The sequence below is a fragment of the Sorex araneus genome, chromosome 2 (assembly GCF_027595985.1).
Source record: "Sorex araneus isolate mSorAra2 chromosome 2, mSorAra2.pri, whole genome shotgun sequence".
Taxonomy (NCBI): Eukaryota; Metazoa; Chordata; class Mammalia; order Eulipotyphla; family Soricidae; genus Sorex; species Sorex araneus.
The window spans coordinates 228,709,322-228,736,214 of record NC_073303.1 but is presented as its reverse complement, the minus strand read 5'-3'; the positions used below and the strand labels follow the sequence as shown (position 1 = coordinate 228,736,214).

At 48.7% G+C, this 26,893-nt stretch overlaps 1 protein-coding gene across 1 annotated transcript; it reads right to left on the bottom strand.

Annotated features, from left to right (window-relative positions):
• Positions 1-1,055: 1,055 nt before the first annotated feature.
• ARF3 (ADP ribosylation factor 3) lies at positions 1,056-26,748 on the bottom strand. Its single transcript, XM_055127952.1, has 5 exons — positions 26,550-26,748; positions 5,946-6,166; positions 4,810-4,920; positions 4,477-4,601; positions 1,056-3,810 (listed from the first exon to the last, which is right to left on the bottom strand). Exons 2-5 carry the CDS (start codon positions 6,091-6,093, stop codon positions 3,649-3,651), a joined length of 546 nt encoding a protein of 181 aa, XP_054983927.1. The 5' UTR covers positions 6,094-6,166; positions 26,550-26,748; the 3' UTR covers positions 1,056-3,648.
• Positions 26,749-26,893: the final 145 nt, after the last annotated feature.

Sequence of the window (26,893 nt, the reverse complement as noted above, 5' to 3'; positions counted from 1 at the left end):
GGGGGTTTTAGCTCTAGGAAATATCCATTTATCAATATATAAATGAATCACTTGAGGAAAGTGCTCCTAACTTATCAGTACCATCAATCACCAAGCAGGAATTTCGAAGACCCTTGGAAGAAAAGTTACCTATGACTTTGAGGGACTTTGAGGTTCAAAGTTTATAGGGTTGGTGAAGAGATACCTGTTCTGGGCAGTTTATGGGTTTCATATGAGCAACTCTGGACCTCGAGGGTGATGGCTTGTTAATAACAGGAAAGGGACTGAAAAGGAAAACTGGCAGGGAAGGGAGGGAGGCAAAAGAACACACATGATTTATTTCACATCTGTGGCCCGACTTGATCACACACCTGAATGCTGGCTCTCGCCACAGCACGGTGGAAAGCCTGTCCTCCAAGCCTAAGAAAGTGATGAGTGGAAGGGCCAGCCTGGATACCCGGCCCCTATCAGCCCCGAGGTGAGCACCATCGCCTCTTTCCTTGCCTGACGCCAAACAGCGACAGGAGAGGAACAGAGGAGGAGTGGGGTGAGATGGGAGAACAGAGACTTGACTGAAAACGTCTTCCCCTCAAGGCATTTGTGGAAAGCCTAGGTAAGGTCTGGCATCCTGACAGCAGGGAACCATCACATGCCTGAATAAGAGTTGATGCGAGCCCACCACTGTGAGAAGATCACACCACCCATCCTTACCTCCCATCTCACTCCAGGCCAACCCAGAGCCACATGGGCCAGGGGTCTCCAGAATGCAGTTCTAGTCACTGAAACCCCTAACGCCTGCCAACACTCAATAAACAGGTAAGTCAGGGTCAAAGCCTTGTGAGCTAGAAAGCAAAGACATGAACAAAGCCACACATTCTGGTGCCCCAGTGACCCCAGGCTCCCCCAGAGTATGTGGGCAGAAGCAAGCAGTGTGCAGATGAGTCTAAGCTTCTCGGGGACTTCACTCTCACGCAATCTAGTCTTGTCTTCTCCTCTCTGGAGAGGAGGTGGACCCCTCAGCAGAAGCCACTGTCCCGGGTCTGCTGCACATCAAGGATGGAGGTCTGCTCCACAGCTGCATAAAACAAGTTTAATATCCAACCAGGGTCACAGTCATCGCGTATCCCACATATTGAGCAAGGAGAGAGAAGGTGAGTTATTTAACATATACAGTCTACATTCCAGAGGAGGAAAAAAGAGAAAAACCAGTTCAGAACTGCAGTTACCACTGTAACATCACAAACAGACTTTGGGGAAGAAATGAGGGGAAATCCCCAGGGAGAAGAAAGGCTGGAACAAAGCAAAGCACAAAATCAAGTCTACCAGAAAATAGTGGGGGAGGAAGTGGCAGAGAAGGAATAAAACACCCGATCCCAGAAGGGCTTTTAGGCGAACATGAACGTAGAAAGGTCCAGCCCTGCTGAGACACACCAGAGGACCAGCGCCCCCTGCTGAACAGACCTCGAGCAGCAGCATCCAGGAACCTCCCAAGCCGGCTGCTCAAAACCCACCCTCCGGACTATCCCTGGACACGCAGGTGGGGCTGAGTTAGGAAAGCCTACTTGGGACTGACACCTAAGGAAGGGAGGGAGGAGAAAAGTCAAAATCCTCACCAACCACAACGCTATAAAATGGGGGGTGTGGGCGGGGAGGGACTCCTACGAAGGAAAACAAAAATGCCAGGAAAGAGCAATAGCAGTGAATGGGTCTGAAGGCAAAGGAGGAGCAACAGGCGCTGGGTGAGAAAAAACAGGAAATGGAGAAGGCAAAAATACAAATAAAAAAGTGTGGAGGGGAGCATCTGTGGGATAGGGGAGTGAGTGAACACATTTTAGAATGAAATCGAAGCTCCAGTAACCCTCTCCCCAGCCACCCCCTCCCCCCCTGCCAAGCACACGCACACATACAGACACACACACAGACACAGACACAGACACATACACACACACCCCTAAAGCAAGACCTGCACATACCCACTGCAGACTGGGCAGTACATCACTAAGGAACTGGCACTGAAGGAGACAGCCCTGGAACCTCTTTCAGTCTGGGCAGGGTGGAGGGGACAGGGCTGAGGACAGCCCTCCCGGGGAGAGACCCTCAGTCACACTGTAGGAGTCTGGGCCTTGACTTGAGCAGAAAGGTTACGGGCTCTGTCTTGTGGCTCAGGCACAGCCAGCACACACAGGAGCCCAGAGGAAAACGGCGGCTTCACAGAAACCTCGTAAGTCAGGACCCAGGCCAGGGCCTCAGGGACAGCGCCCCCTGTACACAGAGAGACGCATAGCAGCAGCTTCTGAACAACTACGTCATCCTGAGAGGACCCTGAAAACCAGTGCATCCCACCAGCACCAACAACCACTTCAGAATTCTAGTTCCTCCACGCCAGGCCCCAGACCCACTTGTGGAAGGAGGAAAGAAGGCAGGAGGAAGGTTCGGGATGGAGAGGGGGATGGAGAGAGGGGGCAGGACAGCAGGATGATCCGAGGACTGGAAACAAGAAAATTTTCATCCTTCATAACATCCTGAACTAGAAAAGAGAAGAGCTGGAGAACAGGGGAACTGTATTAGGCCTGCATGCCACCCCAAGCCCACTAAACCACCTGGGTCAGGTCGGGCATACAGACAACTGAATGAGGGAAACTTCTGGCAAAGAACAACTCCAAGATCAGAAGGTGAAGGAGGGGAGACAGTGCCTTCTAACCAAAGAGGATGGAGATGAAAAACCCGAGGCCTCTCTCCAGTGCCCCAGGTCCCAACACACACCACGGTTGTGTCATCCTCTCCTCCTCCTCCCATCCTGAGGAACAAATCTAAGGGTGTGGGGGAGGATCAGCTGAACACTCTGGGCTGTAAGAGTGAGTGGGTTCCTCTCTCCCTCCCATGAATAAGCCAGGGCAGAATGGTATCTCCTTGGAAACAGTCATCTGAGATCAATGCCAGCCCCTGCCCTACGCAGGGTAGAGAGAGAGGTTAGAGAAAGATGGTGGTGGAAAACCCACCATCTGTCCTATAACCCAGAAAACCCACCTGCAAAGAAGAGAGGGGCCAGGGAAACACTCGGGGGCTTCCTGCACCTCCTTCCCTTTATACACCAACATGGAGGGGCAGACCACAGGCTGGAGTGGGCAATGGTCCAGCTCTACGCCCTGAGCGCCACTCCACCCCTCCACTCCTCTCCCTGACCCCCAAATGTTTCTCTCTATACATGTATATACACGCGCACACATGCACGCACACAGAGAGGCCCGTGCAATTTCCATGAAGAACAGAGAGAAGGTGGTGATGTAAAGGAAAACAGGCAGGGGAGAGGGCAGACTCGAGAGCACAGCAACCAGAGCCAAACGAAGCAAACAGAGAGAATACTACCCCACCCACCTCCCAACCCCCAAGGAGCATCGGGGGAGGAGGTCACCCCAGGAAACCATAACAACCTTATGTTTTGTTTGAAATCCAGTCAATTGGAATGATTCATCATTAGGACAGCAGTTAGGGACTGGCCATGTCGGCAGACAGAGGGAGGGAGCGGGGAGGCAAGGCTCTTGGTGGGCATGCGGACATGATACCCAGGGCCCTGGCCACACTGGCACCAGGAGGAAGGGGCAGGGCTGGAGCAGGGAGACAGGAGGTGTATCGGGGTGGGTGGGGCGCTCAGATTGGACTGCCTGGCTCTCACTTCTTGTTTTTGAGCTGATTGGCCAGCCAGTCCAGGCCTTCGTACAGCCCGTCCCCACTGGTGGCACAGGTAGCCTGAATGTACCAGTTGCGGTGACGCAGCGAATGCAGGCCCAGCTTGTCTGTGATCTCTGCGGCGTTCATTGCATTGGGCAAATCCTGGAGCACGAGGGAAACACACAGAAAGGAGGGTCAGGATCTTCCAGAGATTTCTAGAGTGCCCCTCTACCAAAGAGACATTATCAGCCTAAGGAGCTGCTTTGTTTGGGGGAGTGCCCCCTAAGGAGTTGGTTGGATTCAGATATGCCACGATCCGACCCGGGATCCAAGGCATTGGAGGTCATTCATTCCACCACGGGACTAGAAACCAAATATGGATGCAGAGGTGGCAGAGAGGCGCTTCAGGCTGAGCAGCCAACCAGGCATGTCTGACCGTGGGAATGAGCAGATTCACTATAAAGAAAGAAGGCAATGGAGGGGCTTGAGGTGACAGATCTACGTTACCAATCCCCAAGGAGAGAAATGTTGCTAATAAAAGCCGGGGTGGGAGGGGCCAGAGCAAGGACAGCAGGGAAGGCACTTGCCTTGCATGCAGCCAACCTGGGTTTGACCCGAGGCACCTCATATGGCCCCTCCAGAACCATCAGGAGTCAACGCAGAGCCTGGCGTAACCCCTCCTCCCAATATTTTTTTAAATAATTAAAAATAAAATCCTAGGTGGGAGACTAGATGAGCATGAAGAAGCCAACATTTCCACACCTCCAAAACCGAGCTCCCCAAGCAGTGCGCCCCAGGCCCTGTCTTGGAGCCCAGAGCAAGGCTCACCTGCTTGTTGGCGAAGACAAGGAGCACTGCGTCCCGGAGTTCGTCCTCTGCCAGCATCCGCATCAGCTCCTCCCGGGCCTCATTCACTCGCTCCCGGTCATTGCTGTCAACCACGAATATCAACCCTGGGGAGACAGAACACAGGCTGTACGTGGGCCACAGAGGGACCCCGTCCCCACTCCAAAAGCCAAAGCCCTCCTTTCCCCTCCAGATATTTCCTCCCTCTCCTTTTTCCTGGAAGTTTCCGTCAGCAGGGAGAGGCGTGGCTGCTCAGACCAGGAGCCACTTCCTGCTAACACTCACTCACCCCACGTCAGTCCAGAACATCTCTACCTTGTGTGTTCTGGAAGTAGTGTCTCCAGAGAGGTCGAATCTTGTCCTGGCCACCCACATCCCAAACCGTGAAGCTTATGTTCTTGTACTCCACTGTCTCCACGTTGAAACCTTTGGGAAAACAAACAAAACACAATAGCCATTTTATCTCAAACACAAGGCCTGCAAAGGATGCCTCCCTGGGTCTGTACATGCTGCCCCAAGCTTGGCATGAGCCCAGCAAGAAAAAGAAATGTCAGGGGCTGGAGCGATGGCACAGCGGGTAGATCATTTGCCTTGCACGCGGCCGACCCGGGTTCGATCCCCATCATCCCATATGGTCCCCCAGCACTACCAGGAGTAATTCCTGAGTGCAGAGCCAGGAGTGACTCTGTGCATCACCAGCTGTGACCCAAAAAGACAAACTAAAAAAAGAAAAAAGAAAAAGAAATGTCAGGCTTTAGGTCTGGTATTACTATTACTTGGCCCAGTGGCCTAAAGCCCAGAAAACAAGCCCAAGAGAAGTGTTTAGGCCTGTGGCCAACAGAAGGGACAGAGTGGCTGGGCAACATGAGGCCACCTTTCCCATCATCTGTCTTCAGCTCTGCCACCCAGGAAGAACCAACTCTGGTAGGGTGCCTACCCGAGTGCCTCAGTGCGGCAGGGCAGAGGCAGAGTGAGGACAAAGACACGGGCTACATTCCTAGAGCCCCAAACGCGGAACCAGCTGTGGCTGATGCACTGCAGACCCAGCTCCAAGGCAAAAGCTCTCACTCCCGCAGGCAGATCTAACCAGGACCAGGGCCACCGAGGATCTGAGATGAAGCAATACCACACCTCTGGCAGGCACATCAAAGCCCTTCACCTGCTTTCCAAACACAGAGAACAAACCAGTTCAGTGCCTGAAGGCAGCTGTTGAGTGCCAGGCTGCGGAAGTTCCCGCATCAGAGAGAACTGGTGGGCAAACGGCTGCCCCAGCACCTGCTGGGAAGTAAGCAAAACTAACCAACCTGCCCTGAGCCCACAGTTGTATGGACTTGCCTGGGGAAAAGGGGCCAAGTAGTGGTGGTGACGGCGGGGGGTGAGGGGTAAGGGAAGCTGCATCGAGGAACAGATCACTGCTGGCATGGAAACCTACATACAAGCTGCACCCTTACCGATGGTGGGTATGGTGGTGACGATCTCGCCCAGCTTCAGCTTGTACAGGATGGTGGTCTTTCCCGCGGCGTCCAGGCCCACCATCAGGATGCGCATCTCCTTCTTCCCAATCAGGCTCTTGAGCAGGTTTCCGAAGATATTCCCCATGATGACAGCAGAGCCCAAGAGGGGGCAGCAGCAGTCTGGTTTGGGCCTGGTCCCTGGTACAGAGGACTTGATCCTAGACAAAGATAAAAAAAAAACTCACTCAATCATCTGCTTGCCGGGTTCCATGGGGTCTGCTGAAGTCCCGAGTCGCACTCACTCCTGACAAACTGACAGCCTGAGTAGAGAGGAAGCTCAAGGCCCAGCCAGACACGACTTGAGCCTTTGGGAGCAGAGACAAAGCTGTGATCACTCAGAACCCCAGCTCTGCCAGTAACTGACGTAGGCAGCTCCGGGGAAGTTACTGCACCTGTGTACTTCAGCACTTGTCACTGGCGGAGGTCGAACAAGACGATTTCTAGAGTCCCTTCAGTTGTGACACTATTACCCAAGCACACGATCATTCGTGCCTCTCCTTCCCAAGGTTTCTGGAAAGCGGAGGAGAGGACGGGGTGGAACGCAGAGGGGTTCTTTGTGAGTCCTGACAAAGCTGGGGCTTGCCAGGTTCCCAAGGTTTATGTTCTCTATAGTGACTGTTCCCTCCCTCCCTAGACTGCAATCCCACCTTCCTCTGCCACAACAGAATGAAAAAGGAAGGAAAAAGAGAGCAGCGATCCTAAGAGGCTGACCCTCCATTCTGCAACGTCAACATGCCAGTGCCGCTGTCCACTCTGCAGCGCCCCAAGTGCGGAGGTGAGGCGGGGAGAGGCACGTCTCACCCTCGGCCCAGTGAACCTGGGCTTGAAGCGACCGCACTCAGACAAAGCTGTTCCACGCGGCCAAGAGACAATCCAAGAGATAATCATCTCACCCCTCCTCTTCCCCAACTCCTATCTCAGTTAACTCCACACAGCAACTGGACTGATTTTAAGAATCAAAATGAGCTGGAGAACAGAGGGTAAGATGCACACTGATCCCCCATACATTTGGTCCCCCAACCCCTGCCAGCCGACCCAGGTTTGATTCTCAGCATCCCATATGATCCCCCGAGCACCGCCAGGAGTAATTCCTGGATGCAGAGCTAGGAGTAACCCCTGTGCATCACCATGTGTGACACAAAAACACTAAAACAAAACAAAACAAATCAAAATTGGGCAATGCTTTTTCTGTTCAAAGCCCTCTCTTGATTTCATTATCTCCCTCTTTATTTTTTTATTTTATTTTATTTTTTGCTTTTTGGGTCACACCTGGCGATGCACAAGGGTTACTCCTGGCTCTGCACTCAGGAATTACCCCTGGCGGTGCTCAGGGGACCATATGGGATGCTGGGATTTGAACCCGGGTCGGCCAGGTGCAAGGCAAACGCCCCACCAGCTGTGCTATCTCTCCAGCCCTCTCCCCCTTTAGTAAATCCCAAAGCCATAGCTTGGCCAACAAGGCCCCATATAGTTTGTATCTCCCTCACTTCACTCATTAAACTTTTGTTTTGGGGCCACTCCTAGCAGTGCTCAGGGAAGCACTTTATTCTGTCTCTGTGCTCAGGGATCACTACTGGCAAGGAATGGGAGAATTTACTGGGGTGCCGGGAATCAAACCCAGGTCATCTGCATGCAAAGCATGTGCCCTACCTGCTGGACTATCTCTTCAGCCCCTCATCAGATCTCTTACCACTCTCCCTTACTTGATGTTTATTTCCCAACACTTTCCCACCTCAAGGAAAGAGTATTCAGGGGCATAAGAGACAGTAGAGTGGGCAGGGCATTTGCCTTGCACATGGCCAAGCTGGATTCCATCCCTAGCATCCCAGGGTTCCTTGAGCACCACCAGGAGTAATTCCTTAGTGCAGAGCCAGGAATAACCCCAGAGCACTGCCGGGTATGGTCCAAAAACCAAAATAAATTAAATTAAATTGAAAGAAAAGAAAAGAGTATTTGCTGTTTATACTTGCTATTTTGTCTGCTGGGAATGAAAGCTCTGCTCGCAAATAACCACCAGAACTCATTCCCTCACTTTCTTTTCACATCACTTCATCAGAGGTTTCTATCCACCTAGAGCTTCGTTTTCTTTCTCCCCCCGCTCCATTTATCCCACCTATATTCTTCTTCATAGCACTTAATACCACCTGACACATTACATACTCATTTCTTGCTAAAGTATTTTCCGTTTCCTACTATAAATATCAGCTCCTTACCTAGTTCATTCACGGCTGTGTTCCTGGAGCTTGGCTAGTGCCTGGCACACAGGAGGTGAAAAACTAAACTCACGCTCAGTTACTCCTACTGACCTCACTAGCAGCACTGCAAGGGACACTTACCAGGCACCAAAACCTGCTGAAAGGATAAAGGGAACAGAGAACACCCCTGTGAGTGTAGGGACAAAACGTCTACAAGCGACCCCCAACAGCCAGGATCAGAACCATTCGATCTCTCTTCTTTCCCCATGGTAGGAGACAACCAAAAAAGGCATCTCTGAAACAATGAAATGGGGGTTCAGAATCCCCCGTACCAGCCAGTTCTCCGTGCCTGCAGGAGTCATGCGTCAGTGGGTAGCTGACTCAGCAATCACCATATGCCAGCCGCTGGCATTCTTTATAGAGTCTGGTAGACACACACACACACACACACACACACACACCACACATGCGCACACCAACTCCTAGCAGGCAAAGGAACAGGACAAGACACAGTGCACCCAAACCAAAGACTGTAAAAGGTGGACGAAGAATCCCATTTTCAATCTAAAGGAGGTTGGAGGTTAGTTTGTTGGGGTTTCTTTCTCCAAAAAAACTCAGTTCGCAGAAAATTCCAGACTAGTACAAAAGAACCAGATCAACAGCCCCTGGAGACCAAAGTACTAGTTTAAAAAAAAAACAAAACAGAAACAATGAAAGCTTATGAATCGTTTCATCTTCAAAGGCCTCCCCAGACTCCCACCAACAGGCCAGGTGTGGTGCTCCTGGTAGGCGCCCCTGCTGAGTCCTGCCTAACCTGGAGGGAACACGATGCAGGGAGGGGCCGGCTCAACTGCAGGACCCCAGAGCAGCCAAGGCTCCACTACCATCCTCCCCCAGCCCGCCCAAGCATCTGCCCAAGATCCCCGAGGCACTAATAATCAGGATATCATATGAGCCAAGCTATGAAAAGCGGATTCCACCAGGCTTGGCAATCTGCAGCAGTTAGACTTCCTGTTCTACTACCACGAGCTCCAGGAACGTAAATCTTCCTCTGCTTTTCTAGTCTCTTCTTATCTCTCACGACTGCTCCTCTGTTCAGTTCCAGACAGTACTTTGCTCTAAAGGTTAGAGAATAGGCTTTGGCCTATTCTGAGTGGCATAACATGTGGTATAAATTTAAGACATGTTCGTTTATCTTGACATTCTTCATAACTGAACTACTGCTGGTTAAATGATTATCAAATGTGAACACATCAGTGGCTGAAAATATCCACTGTCCAGAACATGCAAACATACTATCCTTAAGTTGGCTTCTTTTATATCAGGCTAATCCTGTTCAAAATCTGACCCTGGAACTGGTGAGGTAGTACTATGATTAACGTGCTTGTCTTGCCCAGTTCTTAAGCTGGACAAGCCCAGTTTAACCCTGACACTATGTATGGTCCCCCACAGTCACCACCAGGAGTGATTCCTGAGAAGAAAGGCAGGAATAGTCCGAAAATTACTACCAGGTAAGGCCCCCTCAAAAAAACAAAAAAGCTACTGATCCAGGGTCACACTTATTTCTCATTGACATGTCACATCATGTCAGTTAATAAAGGCCCTGAATTAACTACCTCATGGAGCACTCTCCTTTCGTGTCTGTACATTCACTATGGCCCTGATTTTACTATATATTCTCCATGGTCAAGGAGTAGCTTGACTGTTAGTTTGGCTCTGTTCTCACCCCTAGTGCCAAGCCCCCTGTAGTTCAATCCCTTAGGGGGGGCTGGGGATTGCATGGCAAGCACTCTACTGGCTGCACTGTCTCCGGCCCGCTACCAAGCACACTAGGTGATTAAAGTCTCATCTAAGGATGTCCTCACACCACTTCTGCCCTCGGCACTACTTGGTATCTGTGTGTAACACAGAGAGGCGCCTAGACAGCCTGCCAATTCTTGGCTATTTCTCACACATACCTGACCCCGAGACTAGTTTGGAAATATCATAAAATGAAGACCAGACTAAAATTGGTGAAATGTTTTTCTTCCCCTTTAATACCCTATGGGACTAATAGATAACTGATGAAATGTCAAAGAAGTTACCAGGTGCATCTCCCCATCTAGGGCAGGCAGGGCCTTCAAATATAAAGCATGACAGTGTGTTTTTTAGTAGCCTCACAGCTAGCACTAAGCTCAGGGGGTCACTCTGGTGGGTCCAGAAGATCATATGAGTGTCAGGGATCAAACCTGAGTTAGCCACAGGTAAAGCAGATGCCCTTCCCACTGCGCTATCTCTATAGCCCCATGACTCCTCTTTAATACAATTTGTAGGGCTGGAGCATTAGTACAGTGGGTAGTGTTTGCCTTGCATGCAGTCAACCTGGGTTTGATCTCCACTTCCCATGTAGTTCCCTGAGCACTGCCAGGAGCAATTTCTGAGTGCAGAGCCAGGAGTAAGCCCTGAGCATCACTGTTGTAACCCAAAAGGCAAAAAAATAAATGAATTCTTTTTAAAAAATAATAATAACATCTGTAACATGGTTTGATCCTGAGGCCAGAGCAATGTTACAGGTGGGGAGGATGTTTGTTTGCCTTGCACGCAGCAGACCCAGGTTCGATCCCCAGCATCCCATATGGTCCCCCAAGGACCGCCAGGAGTAATTCCTATATGCAGAGCAAGAAATAACCCCTGAGCATTGCCAGGTGTGACCCAAAAAGAAAAAAAGAAGAAAACCATGGTTTGATACTAGACACTTTGGAATGTTTCCTAATATACAATCACTGTCACTGTCATCCCGTTGCTCACTGATTTGTTCGAGCGGGCACCAGTAACGTCTCTCATTGTGAAACTTACTGTTCCTGTTTTTGGCATGTCCAATATGCCACGGGGAGCTTGCCAGGCTCTGCCGTGCGGGCGCAGATACTCTTGGTAGCCTGCCGGGCTCTCCAAGAGGGGCAGAGGAATCAAACACGGGTCAGCCGAGTGAAAGGCGAATGCCCTACCGCTGTGCTACCGCTCCAGCCCTATAATATACAATATAGCCAGTAATTACTCTTTTACTCCCATGATGGAACTCACATGTCGGTAAGGTAAACTCCATGGTTGGTAGAAACCAAAAATCTAAATCTAAAGATAAGTGGACAGGAGAGATAGTACAGGGATTAAGGTGCTTGCCTTGTGCACGACACATGGTCCCCCAGCACCACCATGGGTAACCCCTGAGCATGAAGCCAGAGGCAGACCCTGACCACTGTCAGGTGTAGGTTAAACTCCCCTCCCCTCAAAAAAAAGAACTAAAGCTAGTATCTCAAGATAATGTTCCTGGGACAAAGGACAGCAGAACAGGTGGGGCACTTGCCTGGCACACGCTAACCCAGTTTCAATCCCAGGCACCCCGATGGTCTCCAGAGCAGCACGTGTGATGATCCCTGAGCACGGAATCAGGAGTAAGGCCTGAGCACTGTCTGGTGTAGCCCAAAACAAACAAAAAAGAATAATATCCTAGAAATCTATTTTAGAGTCATAAAATTTGTTATCAATGGCAAGGGCATGGCTCTGAGTGTACAATGCCATGAGTTTGCCTCTCAGTACAGTGTGGCATCCCAAGTGCCACCCAGCAAGGCCCTGGTTCTCTGCCCCAGTACTGGACTATCAGGCCTCCCACCAGACCAAGCACTGCCAAGAACTCTGGATGTAGCACATACTTTTTATTTATTTATTTATTTATTTGCTTTTTGGGTCACACCTGGCAATGCACAGGGGTTACTCCTGGCTCTGCACTCAGGAATTACTCCTGGCGGTGCTCAGGGGACCATATGGGATGCTGGGAATCGAACCCGGGTCGGCCACAAGCAAGGCAAACGCCCTACCCGCTGTGCTATCGTTCCAGCCCCCTGTAGCACATACTTTTTAAAAAGTCATTGGAGAAAAGATAGTAAGAGGAACTCTAAAAACGTTAGTGCTCGCGGTGGGACAAGCACCATCTGAACCACCTGCCCCAGAGAACTGCCTCCCACCTGCTGAGGGGCGTGATCTGGCACTGTGATTTGCGCTGGCTGCGAGACTATGCCTTTCTCACTCTCCAGGTAATGCTGAGAGTCACAGCCCAGTCTGACCCCTGCCAATGTCAGTGACAGAGGCAAGTGTCCTGAGACGCCTAGAAGACTCCAGTCTAGTGCCATGGCCTCCTCTCCAGGCTGCGTGGGTGCAGAGTCCTTTCAGACCTGTTGCCAACAGGAGTGCACAAAAAGTAGCTTTGATACAGTGACCAGAATACAAAGACAATCTACAAAATGGGAAAGGATATTTACACAATGCCCATTAGATAAGGGGTTGATATCAATGGTATATAAAGCACTGGTTGAACTCTACAAGAAGAAAACATCCAACCCCATCAAAAAATGGGCTGAAGAAATGAACAGAAACTTTCCCAAGGAAGAGATACGAATGGCCAAAAGGCACATGAAAATGTGCTCTACATCACTAATCATCAGGGAGATGCAGATCAAAACAACCATGAGATATCACCTCACACCACAGAGACTAGCAAACATCCAAAAGAACAAAAGCAACCACTGTTGGAGAGGATGTGGGGAGAAAGGGACCCTTCTACACTGCTGGTGGGAATGCCGACTGGTTCAGCCCTTTTGGAAAACAATATGGACGATTCTCAAAAAATTAGAAATTGAGCTCCCATTTGACCCAGCAATACCACTGCTGGGAATATATCCCAGAGAAGCAAAAAAAAGTATAGTCGAAATGACATCTGCATTTATATGGTCATCGCAGCACTGTTTACAATAGCCAGTATCTGGAAAAAACCCAAGTGCCCTAGAACAGATGACTGGTTGAAGAAACTTTGGTACATCTATACAATGGAATATTATGCAGCTGTTAGAAAAAATGAGGTCATGAATTTTGCATATAAATGGATCAGCATGGAAAGTATCATGCTAAGTGAAATGAGTCAGAAAGAGAGACAGACATAGAAAGATTGCACTCATCTGTGGAATATAGAATAACAGAGTAGGAGACTAACGCCCAAGAATAGTAGAAATAAGTACCAGGAGGTTGACTCCATGGCTTGGAGGCTAGCCTCACAGTGTGATAGAGAAGGGAACACCAAGTAAAATGTGGTCAGAGGCCATGCGGGGGAAGGGTGATGTGTGCCGTATGTAGACTAGAGACTGAACACAATGGCCACTCAACACCTTTATTGCAAACCACAACACCTAATTAGAGAGAGAGAACAAAAGGGAATACCCTGCCACAGTGGCAGGGTGGGGTGGGAGGAGATGGGATTGGGGAAGGTGGGAGGGATGCTGGGTTTATTTGTGGTGGAGAATGGGCACTGGTGAAGGGACCCTGTAAACTTAAACTGAGCTATCACTATAGAAACACTATTTTTAGCACAATCAATGGAGCAGATCAATCCAATTTAAAGGGTCTGCCTATATTCAGTCTCCTTAGTGCAGCTGGCCTGTGACCTCTATATATGGTCCAAGTTTTTGTCTCAAGAGCACTGTCATCAGCACACTAAATCTGCATCAGTATCTCAATGACTTCCTCTGGGTTCAAGGATTCCCCAAAGCCAAGAAACACTTTCTGATGTCAGCTTCCATCCATTCATCAAACACTTATTAGGACTGGAGACATAGTTCAAAGGGATGAAGCACATACTTTGAATGCAGGAGCCCTGGGTTTGATCCTTTGCACCAACCACTGATTGGCATCCGGGTACAGTCCCCAAGCCACACTGACTCAGGGACAGAGTGGGGAAGGCTGACAGTTTTTACCTTCTTGAAACTCAGTCAATGGGAAGCTAAGGATTACAAAACAGTGTTAAGGGCAGGATATTTGGAGACAGAGCTGAAGCAGCTCAGAGCTTACGGTAAAAGGGGTTGCCTAGAAAAGACTGCCAGGTCTGATCTGAACAGACAACTGGAAGAAGAATAGGAAGCAACAGATAATAGAGAATGGAGAAGAAGAAATAGCATGGACATATAAAGACAAGTTAAGAATAACACTATTTTATTAGCCAAGTCAGGTACAAATAGGAGACAGTTGACTTGAGATACAACACGGTGAGTAAAGGAAGTGATGGAAGGTAAGCATGGGTAAGAGAACAAAGAGTGAGGGTGCTTGCCTTGCATGGATGACTGGGCTCAATCCCCAGTATCTGCCATGAGTAACTCCTGAGTACAGAGCCAGGAATAACACCTGAGCACCAGTAACTGTGGCCCAAAAGAGAATCATAAAAAGTGTTAAAAAGCCATTGTCTCTCTAGTTCTGGGCAGCTGTTGCAAGTAGGACTTAAGAGTCAGAGCAAGCCAGGGAAAGCGCTGCTCAATTCACACTATGTTACAGATCCCATGGAGAGCAAACAAAACATCACAAATCAAGAACAGGAAACGAAGCCTAGAACTTTAGATGATGATTATTTGAATAAAGATTCAGGGGATTCAAGCATGTTGTGGTTTTAGACTTGCAACAAATTTTGATATGAGTCCTTCAACAAGAACAAGAGTTCTTTCCAAGGTGGTGCTAACCACTTAAAATTGCTGTTATTGGGCCCAAGCGATAGTACAGGGGTAAGGTTCTTGCCTTGTACTCAGTCAACTCGGATTTGATCTCCAGCAGCCTGTACATACTGTGTCCTCAGCACCGCCAGGACTGATTAATGAGTGGAGAGACAAAGTTAACTCCTGAATGTTGTCAAGTGTGGTCCAAAAACAAAATGAAACAAAACTTGCTGCTGTTTCAGCCTGACATTCATTTATACTCTAGTGAGAGAGGTCATTTACCCTTACGTGACATCCTATCAACAATATTTTTATACACTTCCATCCTTGGTCATCAACAAAGCTTTGCTAAATAGTTTCCATCACCTTCTTGGCATTGATTTATTTGCCAGGTGTGATAGCAGTTGCTGTATAACTTCATAAGGGCACCAAGTATTAAGAAATTTCCAAATTTCTTAACACTTGGATAAGTGGACGGTATTTAGAAAGCAATGTGAGCTTCTCAGCTTCTTTTGCCATACTGCAAGCAATTTAGTTTGTCCTAGCCAATAAGGTGATCTACAGGTACATGCTGTTAAACTGGGCATATACACACGTTCAACAAAATAAAGAAAATGCAGGGGCTGGAGCGATAGCAGAGCGGGCAGGGCATTTACCTTGCACACGGCCGACCCGGATTCGATTCCCAACATCCCATATGGTCCCCCGAGCACTGCCAGAAGTAATTCCTGAGCCAGGAGTAACCCTTGTGCATTGCTGGGTGTGACAAGAAGAGAAGAGAAGAGAAGAGAAGAGAAGAGAAGAGAAGAGAAGAGAAGAGAAGAGAAGAGAAGAGAAGAGAAGAGAAGAGAAGAGAAGAGAAGAGAAGAGAAGAGAAGAGAAGAGAAGAGAAGAGAAGAGAAGAGGGCATTTGCCTTGCACACGGCCGAGACCCGGGTTCGACCCCTGGCATCCCATATGGTCCCCCAAGCACTGCCAGGAGCAATTCCTGAGTGCAAAGCCAGGAGTAACCCCTGAGCATTGCTGGGTGTGACCCAAAAAGAAAAAAAAAAAGAAAAGAAAAAAAAAAGAAGAAAAAGAAAAGAGAAGGAAGGAAGGAAGGAAGGAAGGAAGGAAGGAAGGAAGGAAGGAAGGAAGGAAGGAAGGAAGGAAGGAAGATGCCTAGATTGAGGATGATATTCGGAGAATGAAAATATATCAATCTCTAGGAATTATGGCATTTGCATTAGTGGCTCTTTTAGCTGTGACACTTATCTGTGAGCAAATTACTGACATAGAGAAATTTGATTATTTTCAGAGAAATTCATGAATTCTTACCCTTATTGTTGACACAATACATGCACCTTTTGTCTAGAATACATGGGAGATGGGAAGTTATTTATATGGCGCACACCTCCTACTTTTATATAGCTGTTTTCCTTCCAATTAATGTCCTGATGGGTAAAGCCATACTGTTCCTGCCATATTTCAGGAAGATTCTGAAGATCCAATGTGGTTGAGAAGGTGTCACCAAAATTAGTAAGACTGCAATGTCCTCTCACTTAAAGAACAACTGTTTGTTTACATTCTTGCTCAGTATTGTTAGATTTACCACAAAAAAAATTTACTACATTTCAAATCTGTAGTTTTTTTGTTTTTATTGTTGTTGTTTTCTTTTGGGGCCACACCTGGTGATGATCAAGGGTTACTCCTGGCTTATGCACTCAGGAATTACTCCTGGCGGTGCTGGGGGGACTATATGGGCTGCTGGAAATCAAACCTGGGTTGGCCAAGTGCAAGGCAAATGCCCTACCCGCTGTGCCATTGCTCCAGCCCCAATCAAATCTATCGTTTTTTTAAATAAAAGGATGTTGAAGATCTAAATGGACTATGAGTTTGAAATATGTATTTTCTTGAAAAAATCAAAACAAAGTCTTTAGCACTTTTTATATTCAGTAATGCTAAGTATAACAATAGTATCTTGATTTATCATATGATCAAACTCTTGTAATATGTACTATTGCAAAAAGAAAAAAAAAGTCACTCTGAGGGGACTGTGACAGTAAAGCAGATAGAATGTTTGCCTTGAACACTGCCAAACCTGGGTTCGATTCCTGGCATCCCATATGGTTCCCCAAGCACCACCAGGAGTAATTCCTGAGTACAGAGCCAGGAGTAACTCCCATGCATAGCTTGGTGTGGTTCAAGAACAAAAAAACAAAAAGCCATTCTGAGTATGTGACCAGGTGTGTGCTTAATAAAAATTATTCTAGCAGTTTAGGGCATAAATCAGGGAAGCAAGAGACCTCTTGAGAGATATAGTAATACATGTGAGAAATCAAAAGTTCTTAACTACAGGTGATAGCAGAGAGAGGATGTATTTAAAACATCTAAATAGTAGAATTCAAAGGATTCAATGGCTGATTCTATTAAAAGAGTATAAGAGCCAAAGATGACACCCAGATTTCCTCAGGCCTGAGCAATTTGGTGGCATTTTCACCAGACAGGAAATACCAGAGGAATAAACCTGGAAGTGATGCTGATGTTTCTGGACTACTGACTTTGAGGGCTAAGAGAAGGATACTTAGGAGAAGAGTCTGAGTCTTGGGAACCATCTGTGTAGATGTTACCTGGAACCACAGAGAAACCAAGCTGGGCATAATGGCTCAGTTACTGGCAGCCTACTCAACAATCACTCTTCACCTTTCCTCTAACAGAACCACTAGCGCCAGTAAGATAACTCAAAGGGGTAACAATATGCTTTGTATGTGCAAGGTTCTGAGTTTGGTTCCTGGCACTGTAATTCCTCGAGTGTCTATTTTTAAGGAAAAAAGAAAAAAGAAACCAACAAAACAGCAGCCAAATCAATAGTACAGCGGATAGGGTGCTTACTTTGCACAAGGCTGACCTGGGTTTGGTCTCCCACATCCAATATGGTCCCCCAAGCCTGCCAGGAGTAATTTCTGAGTGCAGAGCCAGGAGTAAGCCCTGAGCATCACTGGTTGTGGTCCCCCCCACTCCCCCATACACCAAAAAACCAAGACCGCTAACTTTCAGATATTTGGATAGAATATGTCAGATATTCCTTCCCAGTTCTAGGTATGAAAACCGTTCCACTTAAGGGACGTGGGGAATTATGGTATACTAACACCAGAGGTCTGATGGGAGCCCCAACGAAAATCTAGCAATCTTAAGAAGACATACTGGGGCCAGAGAGAGCGTACACAGGTAGGGTGCTTGCTTTGCCTGCAGCCAAGCAGGAGTCCATCCCCAGTACAATGTCTAAACCTTTGAGCAATTCCACATGTTCCCTGAACACAGAGCCAGAAGCCCTGAGCAAAGCTAAGAGTGATCCAGATACAAAACAAAAAAAAAAAAATTTAATATATTTTTTTTTTGCTTTTTTTGGGGGGGGGTCAACCCGGCAATGCACAGGGGATACTCCTGGCTCTGCACTCAGGAATTACTCCTGACGGTGCTCAGGGGACCATATGGGATGCTGGGAATCGAACCCGGGTCGACCATGTGCAAGGCAAACGCCCTACCCGCTGTGCTATTGCTCCAGCCCCCCTTTTATTTTTTTTTTAAAGACAAGGCAACATTCTTTTGTGTTTGGATGCTGATTTGGAAGGATGTGCTGCTGGAATTGTTGTTTGGGGGGCACACCAGTGGTGCTCAGGGCTTACTCCTGGCTCTGCACTCAGGGATCACTCTTGCAAGCTCAAAGGACCATATGAAGCACTGTGGATCAAACCTGGCTGAGCTCTGTGCAAGTCAAGCACCCTGCGCACTCTATCTTTCCAGTCCCGGCCCCTGGAATAGTCTTAAGGCTAAGAAGGGACAGACAACTCGAGGGTGTCAAACAAAGAAATGGAGAAAACTTAGCACTGTAAAGTTGGTTGATTTAAGAAAAAATAAGTGTTCTATTCCTTTACCTGATGGAAACTGCATAAAATTTCCTCCCTCTTTCCCTTCAGCCCTTCCCCCCATCTTTCCTACTTCAAAGCTCAATACCTGGAGATCATGAGATGCTCAGAGTGGAACCCTGCATGCAAAGCATGTGCTCTAGTCCTTTGAGCTCTCTTCCTGGTCCCACTTTAACTTTATTTTGGGTGAGGTTTGTGTCACACCCAGTGATGTGCAGGGATCACTCCTGGCAAAGCAAGCACCCCCATTTTAACCATTTTCAACTGCACAGTTCAGTAGCGGTAAGCACATCCACATGGTATGCACATAGCCTTGGGCTTCAGCCCCAGCACCACAAAGTCCTCTGTTCTGCTGGGGTGGTCCAAATAAACAAACAGGCCAAAGAGACAGTACACCAAGTGGGGCACTTGCTTTGCACATAGCTGAGTCAGGTTTGATCCTGGCACCATGTAGGGGCCCAGAGAACAGAGCCAAGAGTAAGCAAAGAGCACTGCCAGGTGTGATCCAAAAAACAAATAAAAACAAAAACAAAAAAACCCTGAGCAAAAATAAAGTTGTTTATTTTATTAAATAAAGTAAAATAACAAATAAAAGCTTTCAGTTTACCTTATTCCGAGAATCCGATCAGTTTACAACTGCTCCACCTCCTGACACTCAATGGTTGGTATTGCAAAATCGCTTCAATGCCCACGTGTAGAGCCTGAGATTTTCAAAACACTGTACTTTCCTAATTGCAAAACTGCTAACACTTCGAGGCCGGCGCTATAGTACATCGGGAAAGTACATCGCCTTGTACGAAGCTGACCCAAGTTCTATCCCCATCAGCCCATAAGGTCCCTTGAGCACTGTCAGGAGTGGTTCTTGAGTGCAGAGCCAGGAGTAACTCCTGAACATTGCCAGGTATAGCCCCCAAACAAACAAAACCCCCAAAATCACTGAAATTCCAATAGTAGTTGGTATAAAATCTTGAAAATAACCTCTGTGCTGCCCCTCCAAATCTGGACCCTGTGCAGACCGAGGAGCTGCCCATGAACAGAGAAAACAGAAAGACATGATTGGGAGAGGCTTGCCATGAGCAGCCTGAAGACACGGGAGTCAGGAACTGCCCACCTTGACTAAGAGCCCCGTACGTGGGGGCTAGCGAGAGTACAGGGAAGGGAGGGGTAAGGCCCTTTATGTGGCTGACCCTGATTCAAGCGCTGCAAAAAGTGACCTGAGCACTGACAGGTGTGCCCCTCCCTCAAAAAAAAAAAATGCCCTGAATGCCCTGAAGAACCCAGCAGGATCCCTTAGCACCTCAAACACATTTCTACTCCATACTCATCACAGTTCACTTCAGTCATGTTTCGCTTTTCAAAGCTGGAACTTCCCAAATAACTGTCTTACTTCATTACAGGTCAGCTAGATACTGATCCCTTCTGTACTGAGATTAGTGTGGCCAGAGCTCTCAGGTCAGGCATCTCAGGTTGCAAGTGGATATGTCTGCTACCATTTTCTATGCTTGTTGTGAAGGGGAAAAAGTGAGGAAGTATTTACTCTGAGCCCACTGCAGAAAGAACCATGTTTTATTCATGGCTTATGTCATCAGATCCCAGGAACACACCTTATCTGAGATGCTTCTGAGGAGCATGAATGGACTGAAAGTGGCCGTATGGGGCTGGAGCAATAGCACAGCGGGTAGGGCATTTATTTGCCTTGCACATGGCAAATGCAAGGGTTCAAATCCCAGCATCCCATATGGTCCCCCGAGCACCACCAGGAGTAATTCCTGAGTGCATAAGCCAGGAGTAACCCCTGTGCATCGCCGGGTGTGACCCAAAAACCCAAAAAAAAAAAAAAAAAAGGAAGTGGCCATATGTGTGAGGCTACAGAAGACTGTACTCTCCAGGAGGTCCCAAGCCCTTGCTCGTATCTGCTATTTTCTAGAGAGCCCCAGGGCTCACTGAGATTGGATCTGAGGGGGGTGGGGAGAACCATGTGAGACCTCAGTGTCCTCCTGCTCACAACCACCTTAGAGACAGCTCCACCCACTTCTGTTTTACGGTATAGACTTCAAATGAGATTTTACACACACATAAAAAAAAAAAAAGAGTGAGGGAAATGGAGCGATGGTATTAGGTGTACAGGTTTTCCTTGCACATGGCCAACCTGGGTTCAATCCCTGGAACCCCACATGGTGCCCTGATCACTGCCAGGAGTGATCCTGGAGTGCGGAGCCAGGAGTAAGCCCTGATCATCGTCACTAGGTGTGTGGGGGGGGGGGGAAGGAGGGGGAAGGAGGGATTGTTTAGGACAAAAACCACTGCATTCTAAATCATGATGTCATTTACATTCAGGTTTAGGGCCAGAGCAGTAATAGTACAGTGGGTAGGGCATTTGCCTTGCATATGGCTGACCCAGATTCAATCCTTGGTACACCGTTCAGTCCCCCGATCACAGCCAAGAGAGATCCCTGAGCTCAGAGCCAGAAGTAAGCCCTGAACACTGCCAGGTGTGCAAAGCCCCCTACCTACCCCAGGAGCAAAAAAAAAAAAAATCTTTGACATTTGACATTCTCCTGTGTAAGCTCATAAAAGAAGCGTTATGGCAGGCTCTCATCAGTTAGGAGTCCAAAGGTTTCATGAGATCTGTCACACCAAGGACCAAGCCGTCTCACCTTTCTTCAGAATACTGGATATCAGTGGATCCACGACACCTCCAGCCATTTCTTTTCTGGCCCATATGACACAGCAAACTCTCTGCAGAAGCCCCTGACAAAGCTCTAATACATTCACAAAATCCTGGCCTCGGTTCTTTCTTTCCCAGGTTATGATATAAAGCTCCCAGACTTTTGTGAATTTCCAAATGCTCCCCATGCCTTTTTATTTTTAGAAAGCTTTTAGCTTTCTGCACTACCTATTAGCACCCTACCTATATTCCGAACAAATTTCGGAAAAGAGAAAACAGACACAATTCTAGACTCATCTTACAACTCTGGCCTTAATACAGTACATTCTGAAACAATCAGAAGCAAACATTTCAAGAAGTTTTGATTAACCAAAGAGCCCTACCTAGGTGTTGGAGAGACAACTAATAGGCCTGACCATTTCCGTACCACAAAGGGTCCTCTGATCACTGCCAGGAGCAACTCCAGAGTACAGTAGCAGGTGTAACAAACAAAGAGTTTGGTCCAGGAAATGAAAATAAGGGTGTCGAAATACTGATCTAGACTTAAATAAAGGGACCCAGGAATCTAAATCCCCAACAGAGGTTAGGGATAAGAGCCCACTGTCATCTCCGAGGCACACCGACTTTCAAGCGTGAATACAATTCTGAAGCCCCCAGGTCCTAACTGTATCCAAGTGGCTGGCTCAGCCTTGCTCCAGCTTCACCTCCCACTCAGACAGCAGGAGCTGCTTCTATGAGGCTGATGCTGAAAAAAGATTTCACTGCTCAGAAGCTACAGAACAGAAAAACATGGTAATAATCACCCTCTACAACAAGCGCCTCAGGTGGCAAACTGTTCTTTTCAAAACCTCTTTCTGGGGCCAGCACAAGGGCTGATCTGGATTCGATCGCCGGCATCTCATATGGTTCCCCAAGCACTGTCAAGAGTGATTCCCAAGTAACCCTTGAGCATCACCAGGTTACTCCAAAATAAATAAAAACCAAAGCCAAAAATAAATAAAAACCTCTCTTCATTAAGACATTCCAAATGCTCACATTAAAATTACTATGATGACAATATTAACAAGATATTTACTTGGGGTTGGGGGGGGGACGGGAAAAATACTGGGATCATCAGTGGTGAATGGGCACTGGTGGAGGGATGGATACTTGAGCATTGTCTGACAAACACAAGCACGACAAGTTGTAAGTCTGTAACTGTACCTCATGGTGATTCACTAATAAAGTTTTTTTTAAAAAAAAAGATATTTGGGGCTGGAGTGATAGCACAGCGGGTAGGGCGTTTGCCTTGCACGCGGCCGACCTGGGTTCAAATCCCAACATCCCATATGGTCCCCTGAGCACCGACAGGGGTGATTCCTGAGTGCATGAGCCAGGAGTGACCCCTGTGCATTGCTGGGTGTGACCCAAAAAGCAAAAAAATGAATAAATAAATAAAAATTTAAAAAATTAAAAAAAAAAAGATATTTAGGGGCCAGAGCGATAGCACTGCAGGTAGGGCGTTTGCCTTGCACACGGCCGACCCAGGTTCGATCCCCAGCATCCCATATGGTCCCCCAAGGACTGCCAGGAGTAATTCCTGAGTGCAAAGCCAGGAGTAACCCCTGAGCATCGCTGGGTGTGACCCAAAAAGCAAAAAAATAAATAAATAAATAAATAAATAAATTAAAAAAGATATTTAGATATTTACTTGGGACTTATGTATGTGCTTTGTATAATACTTGGTGCTGTATCATTTAATTTTTATGACAATGCCACAAAGTAGGAACTATCATCATCACACTCTTCAGTAAGATAGAAATGAATAAAATTAAGCTAAGTACAATGTTGCCAAAATCATACCATTAAAATTATCATGAGGCTTTTTTCTATCTGGAATAGCCCATGTTCTCTTGAACATGTATGTCTCTCTTTCCCCACACTTCTCTGATTTCTTTCAATAAAAACTGTTTTGTGGGGGTGCCTGAGAGATAATACTGCAGGTAAGGTAGTTGCTCTGCGTGTGGCCGCCCCGGATTCAATCCCCAGCACCCCATGTGATCCCCCAAGCCTGGCAGGAGTGATCCCTGAGTGCAGTGCCAAGAGTAAGCCCTGAGCATCACCAGGTGTAGCCCCGAAACAAAAAAGGATATTGGGGTCAGAGTGAGAGTACAGCAGGAAGGACAGTATAGCAGGTAGGGCGTCTGCCTTGCATATGGCTGGCTTGGGTTCAATCCCCGGCATCCCATACAGACTCCAGAGCACCACCAGGCGTAATTCCTGAGTGCAAAGCCAGGAGGAACCCCTGAGCATCGAAACCAACAAACAGGAGAAGGAGAGCTAGTACAACACTTGCTGTCCACACGGGAAACCCAGATTTCATCCCTAACATGCCACATGGTCCCCTGATCTCTACCTGAGCACAGAGCCAGGTGTCTAAAAAACAAAAATAAAAATTTAAAATAAAGTTTTGCTTCACACAAGCTATATATAAAACATGAGACAGATTTTGAATTCAACTGGGCATGGGGGGAGGGAATGAGCCACACTCTTAGATGCTCAGGGCCTAGTACTGCTGGCCACGCTCCTGGGGGCTGGGAGGGTGAAGAATAAAGTAGAGGGAATCAAACCAGGCCTCTCTTATGATCTCTGACCCTTGAGCTATCTGCTATCTCACCAAAGAAAGCCTAGTTTTAAAGAAGTTCCTCCCACAAATCCCACCCACCAACCTCTGAGTCCATTTCCTCTTAGCGTGACTCCGTAGAAGAGAGACTAGTAAAGATGAGCACACACAATACAACCCTTTATGAGCACCAACTCACTTTCACTCTTTCAGCCTACTATGGTCTCCTTTATGCTTGCGTTAGCTACGATAATAGCAGCTACCAGTCACTGGCACCAGTTCTGTGCCAGTCACCACAGACATACTCTATTACCTCCTTGTAATCTGCAGGATCCCAATATGCAGACATTTTGAAAGACTTAACATGGAATGGAAAGACCCTGTGGCCACACTGGTCAAACAGGAAGCCTAGAATTTCAGATAAATGCTGTGTCGGTGGAGTCATAGTAGAGTGGGGAAGGTGTTTACTTTTATATGTGCCTGATCCAGGTTTGATCCCCAGCACCTGGTGTTCTGGTGTTCTGAGTCCTGCTAGTAGCGATTCCAGAACACAGCACAAGAAGAAAGCCGGTGTGGATCAAAAGCAAATAAACAATAAAACTATGTTGTAATGATATTTCTCTCCATTTTTGTTTTGGGGCCACATCCAGCTTGCTCAGAGCTCACTACTGGCTTACTACTGGCTGTGCTTAGGGATCATTCCTGGTGGGCTCGGGAGACCCTCATATCAGGCAAGTGCCCTACCAACTGCACTACTGCTACAGCCTCTCAAGATCTTAGTTTTCATTATTCATTCCAGTTCTGTGCATCTAGGAAAGTGGAGAAATCAAGACTGTTTAATTACAGAGGCTTAAGAGTGTCTCCAGTTGTGAACTACTTTACAAAATAAAATTAAATTAAAAAAAAGAAAAGAAAAAAAAAGAGGGTCTCTAGCGCTTGCTGTCACGCTCCATCCTGTTCCCTTTTTTCCTTAGACTGTGGTTAGAAAAGTTTTGAGTTCTGGGGCTGGAGAGATAGCACAGCAGGTAGGGCGTTTGCCTTGCACGCAGCCGACCTGGGTTCGATCCCCAGCATCCCATATGGTCCCCTGAGCACCGCCAGGGTTGATTCCTGAGTGCAGAGCCAGGAGTGACCCCTGAGCATCGCTGGATGTGACCCAAAAAGAAAAAAAAAAGTTTTGAGTTCTAACCATTTACAGCCTGTATTCAACTATGAGTGCCTCCTCTGTGCATAGGCAACGTGGGACACACGACTGACATCCAATTCTGGTACTCAAGAAGATCTAGATTCTTTGGAAAAGCAACATCTACTCACAAAAAAAATATATGATTATGCGAGATAATAATTCTATGCAGGGAGACAGAACATACGTGAATGTGATACACAGGGGCCTTTCCAACCTACATCCAAGTCCAATGATTAACTGTGAAAAGGTGATTTCATCTGGTTCAGTCTCTTGGAATGAGCTTTCACAGACATGTTACTCAAGTTCAGGTCTACCGTGCGGTCCACTGAGCCACAGGCAGTCACAGCACATGGACAAATGACCCCAACAAGAAGCTCAAGACAAAATGGCAGCAAACAGTGTCACCCCCAGACTAGTGAGAGGGAGGGCAGTCTGCAGACTCGACTCTGTCCCGTCCAAGGACCACGCAATCGGACTCCGGCGGCAGCTCTCCTACCATGAAACTTTCATGCCCAGACCAGGGGGGAGCCACCCCAGCGGCAGGTTTCCAGTTACGCATCTCCCGCAGGGGGGCCTCGCTACTTCTTCTCACTCCTGGCCACAGAAAGCTCCTCTGGGCGTGGGCGGGAGACCAGCAGTGACACAATCGAGAAAGACGGGTACTCCCTCCAAAAGGCGCTAGGACTCTGCTAATTAAGTGGCCGTTTCAACCGGGAACGCCACCTCCCCCTCGCTCCCCCAAACACTGGTGTAAGCAATGGCTCCATTTTCTGTTCCGGGAATCCTGGTACTTCCTAAAGAAAGAAAGCGGATTGGAAGACACAAACTCAGAGTCAGCGACAAGATGCTCCCTCCTCTCGAGGCCGCCCCCGCTTCGCCTGGGGGAGGAAAGCACCACCTCGCTCTCGCCTGCCAGCCCGGCACCCCCTCCCCCTCCGCGCCTCCTCTGTCCCCGCCCGCCGACCCCTGCCCTGCGCGCGGCGCCCCCGCCCAGCGCCCTGACAGCTCCCCCTCCGCACCCCCGCCCGAGGGCCGGGCCGATGGGCTCACCGCGGCCAGGCTCTTTTTCCCGTCTCCGATCTCCCGTTCCCGAGGAGGGGAAAGGAGCAGGAAAAAAGCTGATTCTCTAGCCCTGGAACAGGAAAGGGACCTACGGGGCGGCCTGCGCCGCGCCGCCCCCGCGCCACCTCCCCGAGCTTCTCCTCAAGCCCGACCCCTCCGCAGCCCAACCGGAGGGCTCCGGGGACGTCGCGGTGCCCCAGGTCGCCCCTGTGCGAGGCGGAGGACAAACCTCTGAGCGCCCACCCCCACCCCCACCCCCGATCCGCGTCCTTCAAACGCGGAAACAGGAGTGGGGCTGGCCCGGCGCCCCCTCTCCGAGCTCGGAGGGGGGATCCCGAGCTTCAGGGGCAGCCGGGGGGGTCCCCACCTTTCGGCCCCCGAGCCTGTCCTCCCAGGGCCCGCCCTCCCACCGGCCCTCACCTGTTCCTGCTCCCAGCCCCGCCGCGGCGGCCGTCGCCTCCTCCCGCTCCGGCTGCGCTGGGCTCTCGCTCAGCTCCCGCCGGCTCCCGCAGCCAATTCAGCGCCGGCTGCTCCCCGGCCCCGCGCCCGGCTCCCTCCTTCCTCCTCTCCACCTAGCACCGGAAGCCGCGACGGCGACAGGAGCTGCGCGGCGCGCCCCCACCCCCAGGCCGGAGACGTCCCACCTCCCGATCGCGCGAGAGCTGCGTGGCACCTAGCGGCACTTCTCGCGAGATCCGTCACCATGGCAGCGGCTGCAGCAGAGAGCACCCTGTACCGGAGCAGAAGCCCGGGCGGGGGCTGAT